Source organism: Cottoperca gobio, chromosome 6 (assembly GCF_900634415.1).
Source record: "Cottoperca gobio chromosome 6, fCotGob3.1, whole genome shotgun sequence".
Taxonomy (NCBI): Eukaryota; Metazoa; Chordata; class Actinopteri; order Perciformes; family Bovichtidae; genus Cottoperca; species Cottoperca gobio.
In genome coordinates, this window is record NC_041360.1 from 3,608,645 (window position 1) to 3,622,386 (window position 13,742).

The following is a 13,742-nucleotide window of genomic DNA, read 5'->3' on the forward strand; positions in this document are numbered from 1 at the left end:
ATGTTGGAAACCTTAAGGAGATCAATTGAGAGGGGATCTCTCTCCCAGTATGTACAAACGTGAAATAATATGAACAGAATAAATAAAATAATACAATTATAACATAGATAATCTATATGGCAAAAATTATAATGTAAACATATATGAAAAAGATGGATCCAAGAGGATGTCAAACAATAATAATAACAATAATAATAACTATAGAATATGACTAATGAAAGAAAAGGCAATAAAAAAACAACTCTAAAAATGTGACTTATAACAATAAATAACAGTAAAAACAACTCAAAGAATATGACTTATAAGTATAGTATAGTATATAGTATATCATATAGTAGTAGCAGTGGGCATCAGGCAGAACCAGGTGCATGATGCAGACGCAACCATTAAACATGGCAAACTGAAAGACCAGAGAGCACAAAAACTCTGAGGATGATGCCCCGGATGCTGAGTTACTTACATGCATTTATGGGACAGAGTGCATACAGAGAGAGAGGGAGAGGGAGAGAAAGGAGCTCGGTGTAAGTCCCCCGGCAGTCTAAGTCTATGGCAGGATAATTAGGGGCTTGTCAAAGGCAAGCCTGAGCCAGCCCTAACTATAAGCTTTATCAAAGAGGAGAGTCTTTAGCCTACTTCTCAATGTGGAAAGGGTGTCTGCCTCCCAAAAACTATCTGGAAGCTGGTTCCACACCAGCTTGAAAGCTGAAGGCTCTGGCTCTAGGAACCACAACAAACCCCGCATTCTAGAAGCGCATTGCTCTAGTGGGGTAAAAGGGTATAATGAGCTCTTTCACCAGCAAGGACCACGCCATAACAATACGTTGTTTAAAGATTTAATGGAACATCAGGATTCATAGGATGTTAAGGATTGATGAATGGAAAGGGGAGGGGTGAAGGAGGAAGACGGATGTCGTTAGTTAGACTGATCTAGGAGGACCTACTGAAGTCCGTGCAGAGGGAGACTCAGTGTGGGGGTTCCGTTTCTGGCGCGTTAACACCCGAGCTGATTACAGGGCCCCAAAAGAGTCAGATTTAAATTGAGTTGATTTGAGTGTGAGCTTGATGGAGAGTGTTGAGATTGTTGTTTCACACAGCAGGGTAAGAACTGAAAGTAAAAGGCTGCAGGGAAAGCTAACGCCTGGGCTTCAAACTCTGACTGTGGGTGACTTTGCTGTAAAAGATCTAAAAACATGTGCAGTAAAAAAAACACCAAAGTACTATGGTTCTCTGCCTTGACAAAATGTATCCTGCATATTGGGGCTGAGCACCCAACTGTGATAAGATGATACTGCACAATGGGACAAATTATGTTGTAAAACAACATTCTGAAGTGCTGAAACAAGACTTTAGTTTAGTAGCTCAGTCTGTCGGTGCTTGGCTTGGGAACCAGAGGATACCAGGTTCAAGTCCCAAAACAGTCCAAATATGGAGTGTGGTTTGGTACTTTAAGAGGTACCATTTCACCTCCTGGGCACTTAAGAAAGGCACTGCACCCCCACACCAGGCACTGATATTTTAATAGCTACCCACCACTCCTAATGGTATGGAAGGGTTAAATGTCTTCAATTTCACTGTGTACCGCCAGTCAGAAGAGGAGTTGAGAAATTCACCAGATTGTTGGCACTGAGCACATGGCTGCATGTACTGACCATTCATTCCATTTTATTATTATTTATTGACAATTCTGGGACCTCAGACATCTTTTAAGGCAGATGAAGTTTGCCTGAACAAGTCAGGAGTAAAATTGTTAACATTTAATCTATTTTACTTCCTGCGTCACCCACGGACAAGCGCGGCATAAACCTTGGAGGAGAACCACCTCAGCACCTGTTTGAGGAGAGTTTTGATCATGGGAGACATCAGAGACGAAAGGAGGTGCTACCAACGCCTATCAGGATACTCTCTCCCCCCCCCCCCCCCCCCCCCCAAACCTCATCCAGCTCACTCTTCTCTCCACTCACCCTTTCTCCTTCCTCTTAGAGTTCCTCCTCTCAAGCTATGTTCCTAAATATCTACAGGCCACCTAAATACTGTGCAAGCTTTTTTGATAACTTTACTGAACTACTGTCTATAATCTGAATTAACTTTGACTATTTAGTTATTGTTGGTGATTCTAACATCCATGTTGACACCTCCCAGGGCTAAATAATTGTGTTGTGTTCTTGATAACTATGGACTAACTCAGCATGTGACGGAGCACACACACAAATTCTTCACCCTGACCCTCAACACCGGAGCACCTCAGGGCTGCGTGCTCAGCCATGAGACAGCGTACAGAGAGGTGGTCGGAAACCTGACATTTTGGTACCAGGGCAACAAACCTCCATCTCAACATCAGCAAAACTAAGGAGCTGAATGTGGGTTACAGGAAGAAACACAGAGGGGGACACGCCCCCATCACTATTAATGGGATACGGTGGAGAGAGTCAGCAACTTCACATCAGTGAGGACCTGACCTGGACTCTTCACACCAGTTTCATAACAAAGACAGCGAGACAGCAGCTCTTCTTCCTCCGCAGGCAGCAGAGCTTCAACATGGACTCTAGGATACTCTGCAACTTCTACAGGTGCACCATCGAGAGTATCCTGCATCACGGCCTGGTATGGCAGCTGCACCGCCCTCAACCGTAAAAAAAAACTCTATAGAGGGTCGTGATAACTGCTCAGCACATCACTAGGACAGAGCTGTCAGCCATGGAGGACATCCATAGACCCAGTGGTGACACAAATTCTGTGAAGTGTCATTACTTACATATGGTTATGGTAAACACACCTGTTTATTCCACATATACAGAAGTGAAGTGCTTTGACTTAGAAGGTAATGGATTACGGAGTTAGTTTGCATTTCCCTGGGCTGGCTAGTGTTGCTCGTGGATGGCTGAAGGAGCTGGGCTGAATCTATGTAATTACCAGAGAGAAACTGCTGGCATAGAACAGAAGAGACAGGAGAAGGGCGATAAACTGACGAAGCTGGCTGGGTGGGTGGTGCTGCTGTGGCTGGAGTGTAGTTATTGACACAGGGAGAAAAAACATTTGGCTTTTTGGGAAGGGAGGGGGTGTGGGTGGGTAGAGGGAATTATAGACCAGTTGGAAATGAAGGTGCTGGCTGAGAATCAGCAACTTAATTAGCCTGTGGTGGAGCCCCTTGAGTTGCTGGACAGGGCTCTTGTGCTATCATGTTGGCTATGAGAGAAAAGGGGGGAGCAGAAGCTGTGACACTGTTAGTGGCTGAAGGACGGGTAGAGGAAGGAAGAATGGAATGAAAGAATTTATGTTAATTGGGATTTTGTGAAGCCTGCAAACACAAGAATTTGAAAAGAAAGAGCAATGAGGCAGGGGTCGTAGGAATTCGGACTCTTTCTTTCCATCAAAGTTGGGTTGGAAAACAAGGCGTCAGACTTCCATTTGTAGTTCATGTCACTTCTTCTCATTAGAGGTGATGACAGGGAGGTCTCTGTCACACAACTTAATGATCAAATGTTCTATACTGGGTTTGTGGCATCAAGTTCATGTGAACTCCTGACCCTCTTCTTTGCAGCCTCTTGTCCCTTCACACTTCTCTGACAGAACAAGAAAGATCTCTCTGAGGATCACTCACTGCATGCTGAAATTACACAGCAGAAGCTTGTTTCAAGTATGCGCCCTCCCTGGAACTGAGACTTGTGTGTGTGTGTGTGTGTGTGTGTGTGTGTGTGTGTGTGTGTGTGTGTGTGTGTGTGTGTGTGTGTGTGTGGCTAACAGCCTGTTAACTAAGACGTATTGGCTTCAGCAATAGTGAGTCCTGTTCTAACAAAGTCTAACCCTGTTTCTGTTCTGCTGTCATATGTGAAGTTAACCGACACAATGATAGATAGACTCTGGAGTTGTTTTCTCAAATTTTTGATAATTATCAATTATTATTGTGTGTTAATCTGCTTTGGATCTGTGATGTTAATTCTGTTTTTTCCCTCATCAGCATATCATATCTATTTTAATTTCTTCCTTTACCAGATGAGAGGGAATGCCAGTGCGTGTGTGCGTGTGTGCGTGTGTGTGTGTGTGCGTGTGCGTGTGCGTGTGCGTGTGTGTGTGTGTGTGTGTGTGTGTGTGTGTGTGTGTGTGTGTGAGAGAGAGTAATGGAGACAGACTGGGTCAAACTGAAGGACGCACTGCTTATACCCATCCTTAATCCTAACTTTCTGTCAGTGAGCTCATAGCCAGCTTTCCAGCCCACATGAACTTTGCAGCGTGCTCTCTCCTCATAAGGTCACAAACACAAACACACACACACACAAGGGTAATCGCAACACGGCATCAAACAGGAACACTTTCAGACACATGCTACAACTAAAATAGGCCTTGTCATTGCCTTCAGGGATAGAATGCTAATCCACAGGTGAAATCATACACACACTTCTGTCTCAGACAGGATTCCCCTGGCTGAACACACACACATACTGTACACATGTACACACATTTCCATTTCCTTAATAATGAGAGGAATACCCTGTGTGTTGCTTCAGCTGTCTCGTTAAACTACATCTCTGATGCCTGCAGACAACAGGCTGTGACAGTGATATGCATCTCTCTCACATTACACAGCAACAATCTGCTGCTATTTTAGACACAAACAAAGTTTATTCTCTCAGTGAGTCATTTGCATTGTGTTTATATTATCTAAATATAAACTCTAGCTTTTTAATATTACATATATACATCTATTGCACACTACACTTTTAACAAGAAGCCTAAGAAGTATGCCAACCTGCATTTCAATGCACATATTGTATGGGCAATACAAATCTTTGAGTCTTTAAAGCATTTAGTCCTACAAGGAGAGGAGTCCATAGATTGATTCCTACGTTTTTTTTGTGACCGCCCTGAGCATTCCTCTAGTACCGCCGAGACACAATGACTACAACGTTATGGTGTCTTACTGTCCTTTATCTGTCCCACTGAGGACACAAGGAGAGGTGCAAATATACAAGGAAGGTGAGATGGGTCAGATCATCTGAAGTAACATCACTTTATGATGACAGTGGCACAAATACCAATCGGAATACAGCCAGATCACAGCTGGATCACAGATTACAGTCGGATCACAGCTGAGTCACATTTGGATCATAGCTAGATAACATTTGGATCACATATCACAGTCAGATCACAGCTGGATCAATGATCACAGCCAGATAACAGTTGTATAACAGATAACTACTGGATCACGGATCACAGCTGGATCACGTATCACAGTCAGATCACAGATTACAGCTGGATGAAAGATCACAGCTTGATCACAGATCAGATTCTGAAAACAACATTTTATGACATTTTTGCATGACAAATTCATTCTTATCTTATCATCTTATCTTCTTAACTTATCGTTGCAGCTCTTCTGCATACTAAGGAGAGAGATGGCACTCTTCTCGACCCAATGTCCACTCTGAGGCCTCTCACATTACCACACAGCTACAGGAATAAAATAATAATAATAATTTAACCTTTATTTAGATGTAATATTTCATACGGTCAAATGAACATTTTGAGCAAAAATCCATTGTGCTTCTAAGCAAACCTATTATGAAAAAGTGTTTCTATCATATCAAGGACTTGACATGGAGTTTCTAAAGGGTCAATCCTTGGATCTCTTTTATTGGACCTTTCCATGTTCCATTGAGCTCATCTATATTAAACTACGTATTCTTATCATAATCATGGTAGTGACTATCACATTTATATCTGTTACACCAAATGTACGGTCACATAAACGGTCAATCAAATGAAATCCAACCAACCTTCTTCTACAATAACAACCTACTAGACCTCTTAGGTCAGCACTGCTCGGCTTATTACTCCCAGAATTAAGTCCAAACATGGCGAGGCTGCTTGTAGTTCTGAGCTCAGAGATCTGGAAACAACTTCCAAAAAACCTTCCAAGAGACCTCTTAGTTTCAGCTTTTTTCAGCTTGTGAAAGTATTGACATGTTAAAATCTTCTCCTGTAGTTGCTAGATATAGAGATGTTTATTATTATTATTATTATTAATAATAATAATAATAATAATAATAATAATAATAATAATAATGATAATAAAATACATTTTATTTGTAAAGCTCCTTTCATGGCTAAAAGCAATCCCACGGTGCTACAGAGTAGAAGACAACAACAACAAAAACAACAACAACGGTTAAGAAAAGGCTTGTGTTAGGTTGACCATGGGCAGTCCAGACCATCAGCAAGGAGGCAGAGGCAGGAGAACAAGCAAAACACAAACATGGGCATTTATTTACAAAATATATATATATACAGTGTCACAAACCAGCGGTCACAATTGACTGCATTCATGCCTGAGGCCATCATACTCTCCCTCAATTTCCCAAAGAGCAGCCTTATATAGCCTTAACAGTTAGGCTGTACCAAACCCAGGGGTGTTAACTGTTCTGTGTTTCCCACAGAACAGTTAGAGGCAAATCAAGAAATAATAAACATGTCAACATAAATTCACTAATATAAACGATAATTATTATGTAAAAAAAAAACTACTATGTGGCTACAAAATTTACTACGCACACATTTACCACTCCCCCACTTCATCCGGCTCTGTGGAACCCTCCCGGAACAATAAAAATGTGTTGTTTCCACGGAAATTCTTTTGGCCGCGGACCTTGGGAGTTGGAGACAGGAGAGAACAGGTAAGTGTCTTCCTTAAACAAATTAATACATGCCTCTGTGTATAATATGAACAACAAGTATATGGTTGTGAGCTACACAAACGTAACGGAGACCAGACGGCTACTGGAATCACCTTCGTTACATTTAAAAAAAAAGGTTTTTAGGCCCTTCTTGAAGGAGTCGGTGGCCTGTGGAGCCCTCAGGTGGTCTGAGAGGGAATTCCACAGGTGAGGAGCGGCTGAACAGATGGCCCGATCCACCATGGTGCGGAGCTTGGTCCTGGAGCGGTGGAGCAAGATTTTGTTTGTGGAGCGGAAGTTGTGTGTGGAGGTTTGTGGTGAGAGGAGTTCCTTGAGGTAGGGAGGGGCATTTCCATGGATGCACTGATGGGTGAGCAGGAAGATTTTGTATGTGATCCTGAATGAGACAGGAAGCCATTGGAGCAGGTAGACAATATGATGTGTGATGTGATTATATTTTTGCACCCTCATCAGGATCCTAGCAGCACTGTTCTGGATGTATTGGAGCTTCTGAAGGCTCCAGCTTGGAGTCCCGATGAGGAGAGCGTTGCAGTAGTCCAACCTAGAAGAGACAAAGGAGTGGACGAGTTGTTCAGCATCTGACAGGGAGAGTGTGGGGCGGCGTTTTGCAATGTTTCTGACATATGTTTGATGTGGGTGTCAAAGGTCAGATGAGGGTCAAATCTTACACCTAGGTTGGTGACTGATGGTGATAGGGGCATGTCTTGGCCAGAAAAGGTGATGTGGGTTATGGGGGAAGACTGGACCTGGTGTGGTGTGCCAACTAAAATAGCCTCTGTTTTTGGAGCTATTTAGTTGAAGGAAGTTTTCTTTCATCCAAGCCTTTATTTCCTCAAGGCAGGGTTAGGGTTCAATGATGATAGTGATGACGATGAAGATGTCGACAGTGAGGCTGCATTTGGCATAAGGGCGTTTTTTATATATACATAGCTGTGTGTCATCAGCGTAGCAATGGAATGGTATTCCATGCTGGCTGATGACACGGCCAAGGGGCAGAGTGTAGAGGGTGAACAGAGTGGGGCCGAAAAACCGACCCTTGAGGGACACCACAGGTTACTGGGTGTATCTGGGAACTTGCAACTCCCAAGGATACATACTCTGTTCTTCCAGAGAGGTAGGACCGGAACCATCTCAGGGCGGAGTCAGAGAGTCCGATGGTGTAGTGGAGGCGCTTAAGGAGGATCTGATGGTCAACCATGTCGAACGCTGCAGTCAGATCCAGGAGGATGAGGAGAGATGGGGAGCCAGCGTCAGCCACCATCAGCAGGTTGTTTGTGACCCTGACCAGAGCTGTTTCGGTGCTGTGGGCGGAACGGAAACCGGACTGGAATTTTTCAAAGAGGCAGGCTGTGGGTTGATAGTAGGGACAGATAGAGCGGAGGAGCTGGAGAGAAAAGCAGATGGTGTCGACTTTAGTCTTGAAGAAAATAATAAAGCTATTGCACTGCTCTTCTGTAGTATCGGTGTGTGAGAGAGTTTGTGGCCTGAGGAGATGATTTGGGGTGGATTATGTCCCAAATGACTGAACCTGTTGGTGTCACTCAGTACAATTAGACTTTACTGGTAAAAAAAATTCTGCCTTCGTCATTTAATCCAATATTTTCTGTAATTTGGTCGTCTTTACACCAGAGGAGGCTCTGGCTTCATGAATGAGTGTTTGCTGTTAGAAATCACCACAGACTTTGTCTTCATATCTCTCCTGGGTATAGCAGAGGTCAACAAATCATTTAGTGTATATTTTGATTCATGGTGTGGATCATATGCTCCTAAAATACACTCAACCTGAACACAGGTAGAAGCCAAGACAGCAAAGCCATGTGCTTTGATCAAAAGAAATGATAGCTGCTAAGAATTGCTGGAAATCATCACATGCTGTGTGTGTTTTGATTGAAGATCTATCTGACGTCTTTGACTGACGAACTATATTGTATGGGATTTTCAGTACAATGGCATGAATAACGAATGCAGCATTTCTCCTTATTATACAAAGACAACTACCAAAAGGTTTGTACGTTATGCTGAGTCATTTTAATACCTGCGTTAAATATTGGAAGAACTGACCTTCAACAAGCCTCTTGTGGACTATTTAATACAAAGAGATGTTATGCTTTCTCTGTGTGTGTGTGTGTCTGTGTGTGTGTGTGTGTAACTTTATATAATATATTTTCTAGCATCATCTCTGACATTATCAGACCATGAGAAAGCATTGTATCGCCATAAATGAAACAGATATGCTCTAGGTAATTCGGTATTCATATTACATTACAGATAGTTTGGTGAAACGGAAACTATATATATAGTTTGGAGGAATTGAGAAATTGCTGCTGCAAGGTGTTCTTTAAAGCTTTATGAACTTTATTTCCACTTTTTTTCAGCAGAAACAAATAGTTTTGAGTTGATATGGTGAAACAGACAGACAGATAGATCCCTGTAATCACTGTACTGTTGTTTTCATGGACACCGTTCTACTGTCCTATAATGCAATGCAGTGATAACATAGTGTAGCTAGTAGCTAACTGTACTAACAGCTGAAACAAAAAGGGAAATAATATCTCCTTCCACCACAAGAACTTAACAAGCAATGATCTTGTGAGACTTAGTTTCTACATGCAGACTACAGCGAGTGAAGTCAGTGACTATGGGATAGACCAGCACCACATGAAGAATGAATAACCAGCCTGCTGTTCAAATCAGAAAACAACTCAGGTGGGGAGTATAATTGTGTCTGCTTGTAAAAAGGTGTATGGCAGGGCTGAAGTGGAAAATAAGCTAAAATAGGATCTGTGCTGTTACTTCTCCCAGGTCTGCTTATAGCAACTTAACATGATACAGCAGTTAAGCAATGGCCCCAACTTAACCCCTCTCAACACACACACACACGTGTTGTACTGCATGTGATATGTGATGCAGTGATTTGTACACACACCTACAGTAGATAATAATAATAAACTTAAAGTCGCTTACTCAGACTCAGAACACACTATGTACTGAACTGAGATAATAATGAACATGCCGGTGAGAACAGCAACGTTTTAAACTGCTCTGTGCAAAACAGGGAACAAGGAAACTCTGCATCGTATTTGAAACAGTTGCAACAAGGACAGTTGTTTTGTGCATGCGTAATATAACTTAAATAACACCTGAACCAGTAGCGGTTGGTAGAACATTTTCTATATAGGGCTGCGCCACATCCTATCAATTTCTGCAAACATCCCAGTATGATTCAATGCAAAAAACAACATTTGCAACAGGCAAATTAGGTATAATAAAAAAAGAAGATGAGATGTCCCTGGTGACCTTGTTTTTTTGTCATTGAGACAGACAGACAGACAGACAGAACACTGTGAGTCTCTTACACTCAGTAAAAACATGGAATACAGTCTCATGTAAATTGCAAAATGGACACTTGTTAAAAACAGCAGGATTAATGACAGAGATAAAAGCGTTACAAGCGACGGTACCATGTAAAATCTTCCACTGGAGGTCGGCTGTCCGCTTTTTGAGAGGAGGTTTGTAAAAAAAAACCCACTGTGGGCCTGGTCCACTTCCTCCACCCAGTCTGTTACTCCACACAGTGAAGGGTCTGCTGCACAGGCCTTTCTTGTGGATGCTTTTCACACAGTTCGTATATAGAGTCTTTTTGTCGGCTCTGTGCAGCGTCAGTCCTGCCGGGTTAGTGACCTTGAGCAGGGGACCAGTCAGTTCTCCCAGCCCTGGGCTCAGGTTGATCTCCAGAAAAGGGTCTGCTGGGTCTGGAGAAACCTTCCTGTCACTGTAGTCTTTTATTAGGCTCTTCTCTTTCCCAGAGAGCCTCTGGCTCCACAGCTCCAGAATCCTCTTGGCCACTCGAGCAGAGGTCAGACCCAGCAGAAAGCAGGGCTCGGGCATCGCTCAGTGCCGGCCCCACTGCATCCACCAGTTGCTGCAGGCACAGGGTTTTGGACCTGCAGAGCGCCACCATCAGGCCAGGTGTGCTGCTGCTGCTGACGTCCAGCCTGGCTCTGTAAATGAAAGGCTCCTTCAACAACCAGTGCAGAGAGTCCGACTTTGGACACCTTTTATGATTAAAAAGGGCCCAAGACTTAAAAACACCCTAATAAAACGGAGGCAGCCCATTTAACTTTTAAAAATTATAATCAGTTAAAAACAGAGTAGCATCCAGCCCCAGGTTATTTACACATCTGAGAATGCAGCTCTCCACACCAAATCAGCCGGGCCGGTAAGATATTTTTGTAAAAACTGAAGTCTAAAAGTGGCTGTTCGGCTGGCCAGGTGGACTAGGCCCGGTCCCCCCTCCTCTCTGGATAAAAACAGCACCCCCTGTGGCACCGAGTGTAGACCATCCCAAAAAAAGTCGACCATTTCTTTCTGTAATTTTGCTAAAATACCTGAGGGAGGTTCTACACAGGTCAGACAGTGCCACAATTGGGATGCTACAAGGTTGTTTAAAACCAAAACCCTACCTTTAAAAGACATTTGAGGGAGCAGCCATTTCCACTTGGAAAGCTTTCCCTGAATCTTTTCTGTGACGTTCTCCAAGTTCTTCTGGACAATAATTAATTTTCCTAAATACACACCAAGATATTTCAGGCCGTCAGTTCTCCAGGTGCTATCACATCCGTAACAGTAGCCACCGCCAGGTGGGGGTCCCCCTCCACAGATGCGGCCGCCCCTGCGGTGAAATCTCCCCCTCAGCAGCAGCCACCTGTCGCTCGACTACAACCGGCGCAGACGGCCCCGGCGCAGCCGCCGTCCATCCTGGACCAGACGGAGCTGGCTTCCCGCGCCTCGGACAGGCACTCGCTGTGTGTCCCTCCTCTCCGCAACCAAAATACTTCATAACTGACGAAGTCGCAAAAATCACATATTCATAATCATCTACTTTAACGTAGAAGCGGAGGTTGAGCTCCACATCTCGGTTATTAAGTATCATATATACCTATCTAGGGTGCGACACTGCGTGTTTCAGTAACTGAGACTTACAGCCAGACAGGATCTTTTTCACCGGAGAAACAACTCTTCCGTGTCTGGACAGCTCTCTACTGAGGAATTCATCAGTTATGAAAGGAGGGACGTTAGATATAACTACTCTGGTTGCGGGCAGGGCCAGTGGCAACACCTGCACAAACAAATCATTCACCACGATACCTGTCTCGACGACGCGGTTCACCTTCTCCAGCTGGTCCAGGAAAATGACAAAGGCGCTGTTCATCCGCAGCAGTGATTTTATACTGCCATGTCCGACCTTTTCCCCCACAGCTAAACCTACATCTTCTACACTACACGGGAAGCCGGCTGAGATCTTTAAACCGTGCTTCCTCGTCAGCTTGGTGAATTCTCCATTTACCATGGCGTCAGACGCCGACCGGCAAGACACCGGCAAGGGAAAACCCCACAAACACCCTAACCACCACACCCAAGTTCACCAAAATCACGAAATCAAACTATCACCAATAAATTGCAAATTAAATCCCATTACAAAACCAAAAAGATTGAAAACGAAAACCCACACTCAGCGTCTCACTCACACACAAACTCCCAGTATGCACTGCAGAGCGAGAGAGAGGGAGAGACAGACAGACAGACAGACAGACAGACAGACAGACAGACAGTGTATCTGTATGTGCTCTCTGTCTGTCTGTCTGTCTGTCTGTCTGTCTGTCTGTCTCTCTCTCTCTCTCTCTCTCTCTCTCTATCTGTTTCTCTGTCTGTCTGTCTGTCTGTCTGTCTTTCTCTGTCTCTCTCTCTCTGTCTCTCTCGCTATGTCTCTCTCTCTCTCGCACTCGCACGCTCTCTGTCTCTCTCTCTCTCTCTCTCTCTCTCTCTCTCTCTCTCGCACTCGCACGCTCTCTGTCTCTCTCTCTCTCTCTCTCTCTCACTATAAATAAAAACATATGACTAACACACATAGACCCATACGCACTCTCAGACAGTGCCTACCTGTTGCTGGGTGGCTGCCTTCCAGTTCTCTCAGAGTTCCATTCCAGGTAAAATTATTTTGGCCGTAACCAAACATTATGAGTGTTTCCACTTGTTTCTCTGCAGGTATGTCTGTATCGATCACCCTGTCTGTCTATCTGGTTATCTGTTTGTCTATCTGATCCAGACGATTTAGGATTAAATGGATAGACGGGCAATAAAAAAAACTCCTTCCTTGTCTTCTTTTTTCACTGAGAGCAAGTGTGAGGGAACCCCAGGCTGGTGTGTGGGACTGGAGGGAGAGCAAGTGAGCTAGCAGCACTTATAAGCACCTGTCTGAGATTTAAAAATGCCCTTGTGCCTTTTGCCTGCTCATTGGTTAGGAGCCCAAATGTGTGTGTGGGTGTAGGTGGGGTGAACGTATAGTCTGTGTGTGTGTGGTACAGTGTGAACAGAGCATTCTGTGGGGATGTAAATCACCCCTGTCAACAGTCTGGGGCCGAGGCTCCACTGTTTCCTACTGGCAACCCGCTGTGTGTGTGTGTGTGTGTGTGTGTGTGTGTGTGTGTGTGTGTGTGTGTGTGTGTGTGTGTGTGTGTGTGTGTGTGTGAGAGAGAGAGAGAGAGAGAGAGAGAGAGAGAGAGAGAGAGAGAAGGAGGGTTCATTTGTCTTTGAAGGGATTCCAGGGGTCTAATGTTGCACCTCGCACATCTGCGGCACTACATAAATAGTCTGAAATACAAACATGGTATTTCCTTTAATCTTTAGTTGGTTTTTGTGAAACATGTTTACTAAAAGTTGAAAGAATTCATCCTCTGAGGCAAATTAATTTTATTAATTTAATGTAACCCATCCAATAATGGCGAGATATTTCAGTCTGGACCAAAATGTTGGACAGATCGACCGATTTACTGGGTAACTAAGTAAAATGTATTTATATTGCGCTTTTTACAGACATTAGTCACAAAGGGATTTACAAGGGCATTAATAACTATGAATAAATAATCCATTTTAAAAGTGCAAAACTGCCAACACAATACACAGTGGGAAAACACAATACACAATTCAATACAAAATAAAGGTCTACTGTCCAATCCCTAATAGCATTCAGACAGTCTCGGAGCCTAGAAAACC

General features: G+C 43.7%; 1 protein-coding gene across 1 annotated transcript in view; it reads right to left on the reverse strand.

Moving 5' to 3' along the window:
* The window catches only part of agbl1 (AGBL carboxypeptidase 1), a 130,766-nt gene extending 118,061 nt beyond the window's left edge, over positions 1-12,705 (reverse strand). Inside the window, exon 1 of the mRNA XM_029434166.1 lies at positions 12,630-12,705. Coding sequence (XP_029290026.1) covers positions 12,630-12,705 — 76 coding nt within the window. The remainder of the gene's footprint in view (positions 1-12,629) is intronic.
* Between the last annotated feature and the right edge of the window lie 1,037 nt (positions 12,706-13,742).